Source organism: Hibiscus syriacus, unplaced genomic scaffold, assembly GCF_006381635.1.
Source record: "Hibiscus syriacus cultivar Baekdansim isolate YM2019G1 unplaced genomic scaffold, ASM638163v2 tig00019143_pilon, whole genome shotgun sequence".
Taxonomy (NCBI): Eukaryota; Viridiplantae; Streptophyta; class Magnoliopsida; order Malvales; family Malvaceae; genus Hibiscus; species Hibiscus syriacus.
Genome location: NW_024062466.1, coordinates 62,985 through 76,066, shown reverse-complemented (window position 1 = coordinate 76,066; position 13,082 = coordinate 62,985). Strand labels below are relative to the sequence as shown.

Here is a 13,082-nt window from a genome sequence, read left to right as displayed (position 1 = left end):
GCACTGTGGGAGATGTCATTTTGGTGAATGCAGGAAAAAGTTGGGTACCTATTTTAGATATGGTTCTGGTGACCATCTTCTGAGGGATTGTCCAGAGCCAGCTCCTACAGTTCAGACACCAATTCGTACCTCTGTTCTTACTCAGAGTACAATTTAGACTCCAGCTGAGGGTCATAGTCAGGAGAGAGCATCAGGATCGACTAGTAGAGAGTAAACTTCTCATAATAAGGGTCCAGCCAGATCTGAGGCCAGACAACCTGGATTGGTTTACGTTGCTAGACGTCGATTGGACACGATGAGACTGATGTGATTGCAGGTATTGTTACTACTCATTCAATTCCCTACTTTGCATTATTTGATAATGGATCTACCCATTCTTATGCGTCGCATTATATTTCTGCGAGCCTTAATATTCTGGTGGAGAATACTGAGAGTTCGGTGACAGTTCAGAGTCTCGTAGGTCAGTCCATAGTGTTAGATCGTATTTTTAGAGGGTGTCCTAAAGAGATCCATGGGGAGATCTTTCTGACCGACCTGATGGAGTTACCTTTGGGAGAGTTTGACTTGATTCTTGGCATGTATTGGTTGAGCAAACATCGAGTTAATCTCGATTATGAGACTAAGAGAGCTATTCTAAAGACTCTTGATAACCAGAAGATTATGATGATTGAGTAACATCATGGATTCCTGATGAATGTTGTGTCTGCTTTTGTAGTTGAGAGGATGATCAATAAGGGTTCCAAGGCATTTCTTACTTATATTCTGGGTGCTAAGAGTTCTTGACTTGACATTGAAGACATCCGAACCGTTAAGAAATTTCTCAATGTTTTCCCTGAAGAATTGCTTGGATTGTCACCGGATAGAGAAGTTGAATTTGAGATTGAAGTTTATTTCGGTTGATGTATGAGTTAATTTTCTTTCAAATATGGCATATCTAATTTATAAATATGTTGATATTGCATAATATTTAATTTATATGGTATGTGGTTAATGTTCTTTAAGTATTTTATTTTTTGTATTTATTTATTTATTTATCTCTTGTAACCCCCTAGATCCAGTGTATGAGTTACAAATGAATAAGGATGACCATGTTGGTCACAAAAATGACCCACGATAAAAATTTATTTAATAAGTCGTTTTGAAAACATTTACCGAATGCGAAATCATAAATAAACTCTTGCCACATTTTAAAAAGGATGAAAATATTTGTTAAACTCCATACAATATATAATCGAAACCACATATTTGGTAGCCAAACTGGTCCTATAACTGGATAATCTAAAAAATAAAGATAAAAACAGAGTGATCTACAATGCTCAGTGTGTTTTCTACAGTAAACATATATCATTAAATATATAATAGCAAATAATGCGTAAATGGTAATATAAGGATTTAATTATCAGAGTGTAGTATTGATAATACTCAACCATACCTTTCGTCGTGGATAAATAGGATAGAGATTTTTCCTCAAATGAGAATCCCCAATGAGAATGGGGTTTTAGCCCTCAAATGAGAATCCCAAGTAAAACAAAACAGGGATATAATCTCATACATGTGTCAGAACGACGAATTTATCTCATGCAGATGTCAGAACCATGAAAGTGTCAGAAAAGGGAATTTATCCCATGCAGATGTCAAAACGTGGATATAATCCCATGTAGAATCAGGACGAGGGTTATGCCCTCCGTAGAGGATCCCATGCAGAAACAGAAATGCATAAATTTACAGATTTAAAATGATGCAGCGGTAGTTAGCATCAATCATAATCCAAATACATGTAACCAGAATACGTACAAGCGTACAGATAATATCATACAACATAATAAAAAATAATAATAGAAGTACCAAACATGTCAAATGGACACACCTATAGTAGTTATTCGATACTAACTAAGCCTTAGGCTTCCCATGATTAGTAGTACAAGGTGCAGAACGAAAACACATATCTCGAATCTAACATGTAGAGTCGAGCCGAGTTGAACATAGATAATTCAGACTTATTAGAGAATGGTACAGAGACATGCGATCACCTTCAGAATATAATATCAGGTATTAAGTTCATAGACTTCAGAATTTACTTAAAATAACTATATTGTAAAATACTAAAATATGCAAAAATAGGGCTTTCAGGTCAGAAATTGACAAAACAAACTACGAAAACGGACTAATGACGTCGAAAAACGTTAGGATAGAGGTTTTCGGAAAAAAATCAATTTCAACGGAAAAGTTAACGGTCAACGGGTCAGGTCGGTCAAAGTCAATGGGTCAGGATCAGTTCAGAGTCAAATCAATTCAGGCATACCTGCATAACAAAGCCCACTCCTGCCCGGAGGTGTGTAGGGCCTTCTCCGGTGGCCAAAAAATTTTTGAAAAAATTCTAGAAAATATTTTAAGGCACGATGAGTCATTTACAGGTATCGGTTTTTTGAAAAGACTGACGGAAATTGGTTTTTTACAAAACCCGACTATTCAAACCTTCACCGATTACAAACAATGACGGTAAACGAAAATCCAAGAACACTGGATGAACGGAGTCAACAAAACAAGCACAATAGTACTGGAGGTGTTGTACACCACCTTAAGGTTAGCGATGAATCGAAGAAAAACCAAAATGGGAAGAGTGGGAGAAAATGCTTCTGGTTTGGCACGAACAGGGAAAAAAGTGGAGAAAAAAGGTGTTGGTTTTTAAACTAACTTAATCTTTTGGGTAATTATGCCCTGAGCCCCTAAACTTCCAGAAACTCACAAACTAACATTGACTTTTACAAAACATTTAATTTAGTCCTGATTCGGGATGTATTGCCTTGATTTTGTTTAGATTGCTTTATGCAGTCATTATGAATTTTGTTTATTATTTTTATATTTGGTTTATAGATAAATATGTGGACATTATGATTTTGTTGCATGCATTTTTACCGTTTTAATGCAATTATTAAATAAAAGAGACATTCCTTGTCTCTATGATTTTTATTCTTTCTAAAGTTGATTATAATCGATTATATTTATAAGATATTAAGTCGGTTATCAAGTTAGGATATTACATATGAAGATATGTTAAAAAAACATAAATTATCCTTATTAATGATTATTGTTTTGAGGTATTCTATTTTCTAGTAATTTTTAATGAGACTTGAATATGTTCATTTCACGTTAATTTTATACAGCTTTCAAGATTTCTATTAAATTGCTTGCCATGAAGATAAAGATTGTCAGATTCATTATCCTTAAATGCTGATGTGATTTTCCCATTATGATTCTGCCCTTGTTTTTACATGAATGATTTGTGCTTGCTTTGAGCCCTTATCATTAGTATATTCTCTTTACTTTATTTCACTTATTTAATATTGAGAGTTGCAGACAACTTTATTGACGATCTTTGTTATTTCTATGACAATTGATAAAAAAGCGTAAGTGTCAAAACGAAGATAAGTCGATCTTCTACTTTATTAATATTCCTCTTGAAATCTTATAGATGAAGTTATAAATTTATGTGCCATGCTTAAAATGTCATGGTGTGATCTGTTGTTGATTTTAATATATATATTAAGGTACATTGTGTTTAGAATTCAAAAGACAGTTAGACTCATATGGTTAAATTCTTTAGTTCACTTTTGTATAGACATTCTATGTGCAATTTGCAAGGTAAGTCTTACCTCCCGATTATGTTGGAATATGGTAGTATAAACAAAGACTTTGTTCTAATGATAGAATTCCAAATGTGCTTATTATTATGACTAACGTGAATGATTGAAAACTATATTGCAAGGTTAATGTGCATTGGATCATTCCTCCAATTCGAAGAAAAAATCTGATTTTATTTTATTGGTTTTATAATTTGATTTCCTTGAATACAATCATTAAAACCGATGTCGTTATCGAATACTATAAGTTGATAAGAGATGTGGCCTAAACTTTTATCTTCTTTTGATATTTTTACAAATACCTATTTGTGGTTGTGATATTATGAAAATAAAGTTTTTTTAGTGTTTATGATAGTTTACGGAAGAACAATCATGATGATGATGACATAGTTGACAACCTTTAGGTACACTTACTATAATTTGTATTTATTTGTCATATTTCTCATAATGAATTAATATTAATATGTATAATACAAAAATTTATTGCAAGTTTCAGAAGAGCTACATGTATTCCTATTTGAATGAACAAGTTTATGACATATATTGTACTTTCGAATTTTGAAGAAATTTGTATCTTAAAATTGTCTATCTTCTTTTGTCTGTATTACATAAGTTATAGTAAACCTATATTGCAAAAGTTATTAAAAGCTCTAAAAGAACTAAATGTATTTTATTCAAATATATTGTCCTACAGACATAATATTTTGAAAAAAAGAATCTAAGAAGTATTTTTTAAGTTAGTATTTTGTTTTATTGTGGTTAAAAAAAAATCACGAGTGTCGATTTACTTCATTCTCTGAAGTGATGTGATATCTTATAACAAAGACCCCTTTAGCAATTATGGTTGTGGTAATAGATGTGTCCATAATTGCGGTCATAATCAATGATATTGTGGTCATTTTAAGAATACTTACACTCATTAGAACTGAGAATGATTGAAAATTTAATTTATTATTATTTGTTCTAGTTTATTACTTGTTGTTCCTAGAAATATGCATATTGGAAAGGCACCAGAGTATGAGATGGATATGAAAATCGGTTTAACGCAAACATGTCTCTTGACTAATATTGTTAATTTGTATATATAGTTCTTTATTAACGATTATGTAATGTTTCAGATAAAGGGAAAGTTTATGGAAATGAGAGTTGATAACTAATACGTTGGAATATGTGGTTATATGGTATATTCCAAGTTCATACTTTCATAAAGGTGTGTACCTAATATTGAATTCAATTAATTATAGAAATTTATAATTTTTTAATAAGATTAAACTCATAATAACCGGAAGTTTACAAGTTTGTATAAATAAGATTGAATCAAATGTTACAGTAAACCGGAAGTTTATAAGTCTAAATTTTAATTAGTTGGCATGATTGGTTAGACCATCTCAATCAATAACGATGCAAAAGTTATTGGGATTTACAGAACCTGAAGTTCTTGTGTTACTTGTTCCCAAAAGAAATTCAGAACATCACTAGTTAAAGTCGAGACCGAGTGTCTTGCATATCCGATTGAAATATGGGTCCATTTATCAACAAAATAGAAAACTTTGATATGATTTCAGTAGATGGATATACAAGACAAATTACATATATTACCAACTCACAACCTGTAGTTTGTGAGAAAAAATGAAAAGCTTCAGATTATGCAATTAAGAGTATTCATCTTGATAAACTTAGTGAGTTTATATTCCGGGCTTTCAAAGATTATATTGTATATCAATTGAAATAACAATTACAAACCCATAGTTTATGAACAAACAATTTGGCAAAAATTTTTATTGCTTCCTTTTAATAACTAAACTATGAGAACGAAGTTCTAGTATCTATATAGTAATTCACATATAGAACTATTACACATCAAGCCAATAACTTATACTCCTCCTTATGATTGGCTTATGGTCAGAAGCCAAATATTTCCCATTATAAAAGTTTTAGTTGATTAATTATGTGTTTATATTGATCCACCATGAATGCACAAAAATTGATATTTGACGTAGATTGGGAATAATTATATATATTGAATATAAGTCTCAATTTATTGAATGCTTTGAGATTCAATTATTTTTCATCAGGGGGAGAGAAGAATCACCTGGATGAAAACATAAAGGAATTATCATTTTATTTAGATCCTCATACATAGTGATGTGAACCAAAAGTTCATAAAATAATTCATTACAAGTTAACTGCCATAAATATTTACTGACCTAATGAGAGTAATCAAATCTAATATACCAGTGAAAAATGCTCTAAATTTGAATTGAAATCCCAAAAGGATAACATGTTAGAGCAAATGAATGTAAACCATGCCTGAAACATGATAGTTTCGACGATTAAAATTCTCGTAAATGAAAAGTTGTCTAAGATGGTCATATACCGGAGGCGGATCTTAAAGAAACCCAAGACATAACTAATAATACAATTCTAAAAGAGTTTCAGGAACCTGAAAAATAAAAATAAAAATAATGAATAGATCTCGATAAGTTATGTCATTACGAGAAAATGATGGAACCAAAAAGAAAAGTTGTCGAAAACGATTTTACAAATAATATTTCTATAGAAGTAAAGAAAGAAAATGAGGATCTTGAATTGAAATCTATCCAAAAATATATATGTCAAAATAATTTGAGATACATGGAAAGACGTTATTCAAGTTAAATCAACTTCAAAAACATGAACAAGTAGTCCAAACACCTAAAGGTAATAAAAGTAAAGTATAAATGAGTAGTTGTAACATATACAATACGACTTAAATCATGAAGGTTTTACTTCGTGGTGGATTTAATTGCTTTATTACTCTGGCAGTTATGGTAAAACTCTATGATGCGTTTAATGATTTGCGGATCCATATATAGTGATATTTACCTTATTAAAATGCCTGAAGCATTTGAAAACTTTTTGGAAATTTGTACATATATATTTGATTAAATATTTAGATAAAATGAATCATTATTAGTGTATATGGCATATCTGAATTGATGAGAGCTTACTAGCTCATATATTTTATAAAGACATCAAGATCAAATTATGTTATTGTATACTTTGAATTGAAACTCCTAAAGGGCTTTCAAATATAATTCATGAAGAGTTACAAAGTATCTTGATTGTTTAAAGAATATTTGAGATAAAGAACCTTGATATCAAGTTTTGTCTCGACCTGTAGATCGAGTACTTAAATTAGATCAATTGAAAAGATGATACATCAAAGGAAACATATTTTTCTAAAGTTTCCTCCCTGATCTTCGAAAGAAGAATAATGTAAATATTTGACGAATCAATTCAAGTAGTAATTTGAAAAGATGTATTCATCGATATATCGTTTACTTGAACATTTGAAGATTGTATTCAAGATTGAGTTGTAATATTCAAGGATCTTATGTGATACTATTATGAGGGGGAGTAAATATGTGTTGTACTCTTTTTCACTTAACAAAGTTTTGTCCCACTGGGTTTTCCTGGTAAGGTTTTTAATGAGGCAACATGTTATGCATATTAAAGATATGTGTACCATTTTTCTTTCATTAAGATTTTCTCCCATAGGGTTTTTATCCTAATAAGGTTTTAATGAGACACATTATCTTCGTAGACACCCAAGGGGGAGTGTTATGAATATTTATTTATATGGATGTCTATATCTATCTTTCATTTCTATTTTAAGATAAGATTTTGATATACTTTATTATTAGGACTTTAATATAGATTAGAGTTAGAGTTCTATATTATATATACTCTTTATGCTTATAAATATGGAGTTAGGACTTTAATATAGATTAGAGTTAGAGTTCTATATTATATATACTCTTTATGCTTATAAATATGGAGTTCAGAGAAAACATTGCACACAACTCATATTGAAATAATAATTCAATTATCTCATTTATTCTTATATCAACTGTTCTTCTTGTTCCTATTATTGCTTCGTTTCATTTATTTCATAAAAATATATTATTTAAAAAAATAAATTATTAACAATATTAATATTTATTTAATGAATTTTTTAAAAAATAATATAAAATTTTCATGTATTTAAGGTTTAAACTCGAGTTTAAGCTTCAATCGAGTTAAGTATAAGATTTTTTTTTCATTTCAAGCTTTTACGAGCTTGAATTCATAGTTTTGTATTCAAGGAGAGCTTTAAAATATTAGGAAATAATAAAATTAAAATTAAAATATTTCAAAATTCAAGTTAAAACTCAAAGTTAAAACGGATATATATATATATATATATATATATATATATATATATATATATATATATATATATATATATATATATATATATATATTTAAGGAAGGAATCACAAGTGTTAAACCAGCATATTTTAGTGGGCTCACACATGGAGCCTAATTAGCGATGGTTGGGCAGTGAAATTAAAATGGCCAGACCCGTAAATCCAGTGAGTCAACCAAAAACCCTAACTCTAAGATCATCACCTCACATATATATCTTCTACAAAGCTTTCATTCTGTTTTCTCCATCCTTCTTTCAGTAACGAGGCAGCAGCGGCACACAACTTGGCGCTCTATTTCTCTCTCGTCCTCAGGTTAAAAGCTTGCGTTAGAGTAGGGCCTTAGATCTTTATCCTGGAATTTTTATAGTCTTTATCTTTAATCTTAATTGTAAAATCCCATAATATTCTGGCTTGAATCATTTTCCGTTTTTGCAATATATTCACTTGCTGGAGTTGTTTTATTTATTTATTTCATCTGAAAAGGATTAACAGTCTGTTCCCTTTGAGCTTATTTCTTTAACCTTTTAAAGATAATTATGGGTTTTGAGCTTTACAAGGAATATGTGAAAGTTTGATTTCTCTTGTAATTTTGAACTTTGTTGTTGAATTCCATGTCCTGATTTATTCCTATGTTTTTTTATTTACTTGTTGATGGGGTTATTTATTTATTTGGAATTTAATTATTCTGAACAGAAGCAAAGGATCAAGAAGCATGGCGTATGCAGCAATGAAGCCGACCAAGCCTGGCTTGGAGGAGGCTCAGGAGCAGATTCACAAGATTAGGATCACCCTCTCCTCTAAGAATGTGAAGAACCTCGAAAAAGGTACAATATTTTGTATGCACAACGGATTATATTACATTTGTTGCGATTACTTCACTGGGCATTATTGTTAATTTATTCATTCAATTTACTTTTCCTTGGTGGTACATTATATACAAAGTTTCCCGATAAAGAAAGTGTTTTTGAATGATTGATGATATGGATTCAATTGATATCCGACTGACCAGCATTGGTAACATTTTCCTGTTTGACTGATAGTTTGTGCTGACTTGGTTCGTGGTGCCAAGGATAAGAGATTAAGGGTTAAGGGACCAGTAAGAATGCCCACCAAGGTTCTTCACATTACCACAAGGAAATCTCCCTGTGGTGAAGGTATGTTCTTATGTTGCATCTTACGGTCTGAATGTTACTGGACTGCTTTTAATTACACACTTTGATCATTATCGTGAAAGCATGTTCAAAAAATTTTAAAAAGGACTTTATGTGTATGATTCCCGTGCCCTCTACTCTAGTTTTAATATTGGAACGATCAGTAAGGACTTCCTTTTCTTAGTTTGTGCACGTTTAAACATATGGAAAATTTGTGTTTAATTGAAGCGTTTAATGTTTTAGCTACCTGGTGCGCATCTTCCTTATCCCCCTGCATAGATGGAGCTTATATGTTAAATTGTTCTTTTAGTTGGATTCCCACCGGTTTACCATTGAAAATGATAGTCAGTGTAGGTTATGGTTGGGGTTTTACATGCAGGCTGATAAAGTGAAGCATGCTAAGATTTTCGTGTAACGCGAGTAATTTGTATGGATGATTGATGAGACTATTTGCATTATTTGTAGGAACTAATACATGGGATCGATTTGAGCTTCGTGTTCACAAGCGAGTCATTGACCTATTCAGTTCACCGGATGTGGTCAAGCAGATTACTTCTATCACCATCGAGCCTGGGGTGGAGGTGGAGGTCACCATTGCAGATTCTTAAATGTACCTCACATAGTCTTTCTAGTTTTGTTGGATTTGAACTCTTTCATCGGATGTTACCTTTGCAGATTTTGACTTTGATACTTGAAAGATTATGGTTGAATTTTCTGTTTATGAATTATTTGAGATTAAAGTATCACGAAATGAGCACAGCTTCGTGTTGCTTTAAATATAAAATCCAATAATCATTCATTTGTATTGCTCGGGATTCGGTAATCGAGCAAAGGGTATGGCAACAAGTGATTCCCTTTTCTTCAAAACAACCCCAAATTTCTCTTCTACATCAGGTATTGTTCCACTTGGCGTTTTCCATTCAAATGAATGCACCAACGCACCCAGGAGGATTGCCGCCATTTTCTTCGCCAATGCAAGTCCTACACAAATCCTCCTCCCGGACCCAAATGGTAAATACTGAAAGTTATTCCCTCGATGATCAATATCACCTCTGAAGAATCTCTCGGGCTGAAACCTAAGAGGATCATCCCAAAATCTAGGGTCTCTTTGCATGGCCCATGCATTGATGAAAACCCTGGAATGTTTAGGGATGGTATATCCAGCAACAATGGAGGTCTGGCTGGGCGTGTGAGGCAAAAGCAAAGGAATAACCGGATGAAGGCGGAGGGTTTCTCTTACAACAGCGTCCAGATATAGTAATCGAGGAAGATGAGTCTCCTCCAATTTGTTTTGCTTTCCGACCACCGTATCTAATTCCTCGACGAGTTTCATCATTATGTCTGGATGTCGTAGTAATTCGGTCATTGCCCACTCTACAGTAGTGGGTATTGTATCTGTACCCCCGACCATCATATCCTATCCACAAATTCAGATATAGAGATTAATATCGTAAAATTTTCAGAACCATGTAGTGTAAATAATTTAATACAGTGAATAGTTTAATAAGTTAATCTTTCAAACTTAGCGTAATAATTGTTTTCATCATGACTTTTTTTATTTGTTAGGTACAATTTTAAAGATTAATTATAGGAATACGAAAAAGAAATACCAAATGATTTTGTGGACATTAATTATTACCAGAAGTAGAGCCTTTATTTCGTTATTGGATAGAGAGCTGTTACCATCTCCTCGTTGGTTCAGCTCCAACATCTGCTGCAGAAAATCTCTATTAATTTTATCATCATTCTTCTTTCTATTGTCTTGGAGCTTCAGTCGGTTCATAATCACTGATTCGAATATCCCATAAAACCACGACAGATGCTTCTTCGATTTGGATACAATTCCTTGTAAATCAAACGGAGCAATAACTGGGAAAATATCAGAAATGTTTGGTGCTAGAAATAGTCTTACAAATTCATCTAATCGCTTCTTTAACTCAATCAAATCAGTGTTTCCTTCTGATGTACCACCCCATAGCGTGCTTATCATCACTTTGACGGTAGTTAGCGCTATTTGTTCACCAAGATTAACCGGCGAACCGATTTTCCGGTGAATATCCTTCACCATTTGTCTAATCTCTCGTCGACGAAGCTCGTAGCAAGAGTCGAGGCTTCTTTTGCTCATAATTTCACGAATAACAAGCTTACGCAGCCGGTTGAATTCGGGACCGTTTGGTCTCCAGGCGATGTCGAGGCCACCGAAAGTGCCCTCTATGGCGGCCGCTGGTAAATCACGGTTGGCGAAGATAGCGTCCTCGTCTTTGAGGATCACTTTCGCAAGGGATGGTGAACTTATGACAACACAAATCTTTGTCCCGAGCTGAAGGTTGAAGATGGGACCATAGATTTCAGACAACTCGGTGAAGTAATGATGTAAATCAGGTTTGATGAAAGGAAGGTTTCCTAATATGGGCAAGCCTCGAGGACCAGGTGGCAGAGGAGGGTTTATTTTGGCGAAACTCTTACCCCAGCACCACCATGCACAACAGAAAATTGCTAGCGCCGCCGCGACAAGAGGAGCGAATCCATGGGCACTGCTGCAGCTCCATGGGCGGCCTTCGCAGGCAAGAACTGTGATCTTTTCGTATAAGTTGGGAACCATTGTGTACCGGATTTTTAAGATCGAAAGTGGAAGAAATAGACTTACGTGTGTCTTGCAAAGAAGCGTTATCAGATTACGTACATAGCTTGTTTCCTTGCATCTTCTTTAATAATTGTGGACTTTTGTTCGTCTGCCCAAGCAATAGTTCATAGCCACCTGGACTTCTTTTGTAAGGGGTTATAGGAACTAAAGTCAGAATACAATGGCTTCTTTGAATTGTTCATATGTAGTATTACGCCTGATGGCTCCTGTAATTATTGCAATCAACAGGCGGCTTCAGGGAATTCAACATCTTTTGCTCCATTTGTGATAATATGAAAAGGAAAGGCTTTGGAAAAAAGAGTTCACTTCTTTTATTACTTGGATTTTCAATATCTCTGAAGAAGACCAGCTTATTTATACTGCATGATAAAGTCGGTGGCAGTAACCTGAGTCTAAACAATTTCAACAAATAAAGATAATTAAACATTTTACCACGTAATTCGATATTACTGTCTACTGGTATAGCTCCGAAGAAACGTGTACCTCCTCACCAGAGCTTTCACTGACACTAGCAGTTACATTAAAGTCACCTCTAATGAGCCAAGCAGAATCACCAATTCTAAAATTAACAACACTAAACTGCTGCTGAAGACCCCTCTTACTCACCCCATTATTATTGCCATAGACTGCAGTAATAACCATACTCTCGCCACCCAACTATCTTGGATAGAAAGTCTGATCAACTATATGTAAAACAGAAAAATGAAGCCCTTTTTTTTCTATAGAACCCATATCCTACCATTAGCAATAGAGCTATAGTTCCAACAATAATTCCAATCAGCAGCTAAACTATTTACAATGTCAATAGATTTATGTTCCTCGACTCTAGTTTCAAGTATACAAAAGACCTTAGCATGCAATTTCTCAATTTTATGCACGACCCTAGCTACTTTTTTGGGATGATTAAGTCCTTTTACATTCCAAAAAATAGCATTCATTGAGCAGGAGAGGAAAAACCAGCCCTTCGAACTTTTTCCAGTTGATCATTCTTTTTGGATTTCAGATCCTGCAAAACATTAGCCACCTCTTGAGAAGCTAGCCTTGGCTTCCTTGCAGTAATTTCCACCTCTTCTAAGCCGCCCCCATAACATCAAATCGATTTGAGGAGCTGGCAAATGTCACCCTTCCCTTATATCCCTTCTTAGCTTGGCCTTTCCTCCTCTGAAATGGAGAATCCAGAGAAGGAATGCTATCAGGCTTGGCTTTACCACTCTCAATTCCATTAATACATGCTTCTTTACCCTTAACAACATATATTGTTCTACTGCCACTCACCTCCCCGGCTTCCTTTTCTTCAGTCACTTCCTGACTAACACTCAGTTTCCCCAACAACATTGACCACCTCATGGCCCTGTACTATTCCGATGGGAAGTAATCCAAAGATTGCTCCTTCACCCCAGAGAAGAGCCCCCTC

General features: G+C 33.7%; 2 protein-coding genes across 4 annotated transcripts; one reads left to right on the top strand and one right to left on the bottom strand.

Moving 5' to 3' along the window:
* Positions 1–8,051: 8,051 nt before the first annotated feature.
* On the top strand, positions 8,052–9,745 carry LOC120209558 (40S ribosomal protein S20-2-like). Of its 3 annotated transcripts, none has more exons than XM_039208538.1 (4): positions 8,052–8,185; positions 8,567–8,697; positions 8,914–9,027; positions 9,490–9,745. In XM_039208538.1, the coding sequence occupies exons 2-4, from the start codon at positions 8,586–8,588 to the stop codon at positions 9,630–9,632; spliced, it is 369 nt and encodes a 122-aa protein (XP_039064469.1). In that variant the 5' UTR covers positions 8,052–8,185; positions 8,567–8,585; the 3' UTR covers positions 9,633–9,745. The 3 variants fall into 3 exon arrangements, with proteins under 3 accessions (XP_039064469.1, XP_039064470.1, XP_039064471.1); XM_039208539.1 differs by having other exon boundaries at positions 8,068–8,185; positions 8,555–8,697; XM_039208540.1 differs by having other exon boundaries at positions 8,068–8,204.
* Positions 9,746–9,805: 60 nt separating this feature from the next.
* Positions 9,806–11,665, bottom strand: LOC120209556 (flavonoid 3'-monooxygenase CYP75B137-like). The gene is made up of 2 exons (XM_039208535.1): positions 10,664–11,665; positions 9,806–10,441 (listed from the first exon to the last, which is right to left on the bottom strand). The coding sequence occupies exons 1-2, from the start codon at positions 11,624–11,626 to the stop codon at positions 9,821–9,823; spliced, it is 1,584 nt and encodes a 527-aa protein (XP_039064466.1). The 5' UTR covers positions 11,627–11,665; the 3' UTR covers positions 9,806–9,820.
* Between the last annotated feature and the right edge of the window lie 1,417 nt (positions 11,666–13,082).

Coding starts and splice junctions, on each gene's coding strand:
- LOC120209558 (XM_039208538.1), top strand. CDS start 8,586: ATGGCGTATGCAGCAATGAAGCCGACCAAGCCTGGCTTGGAGGAGGCT. Junction 8,698..8,913: donor TGTGAAGAACCTCGAAAAAG/GTACAATATTTT, acceptor TTTGACTGATAG/TTTGTGCTGACTTGGTTCGT. Junction 9,028..9,489: donor GAAATCTCCCTGTGGTGAAG/GTATGTTCTTAT, acceptor CATTATTTGTAG/GAACTAATACATGGGATCGA.
- LOC120209556 (XM_039208535.1), bottom strand. CDS start 11,626: ATGGTTCCCAACTTATACGAAAAGATCACAGTTCTTGCCTGCGAAGGC. Junction 10,442..10,663: donor AAATAAAGGCTCTACTTCTG/GTAATAATTAAT, acceptor ATTTGTGGATAG/GATATGATGGTCGGGGGTAC.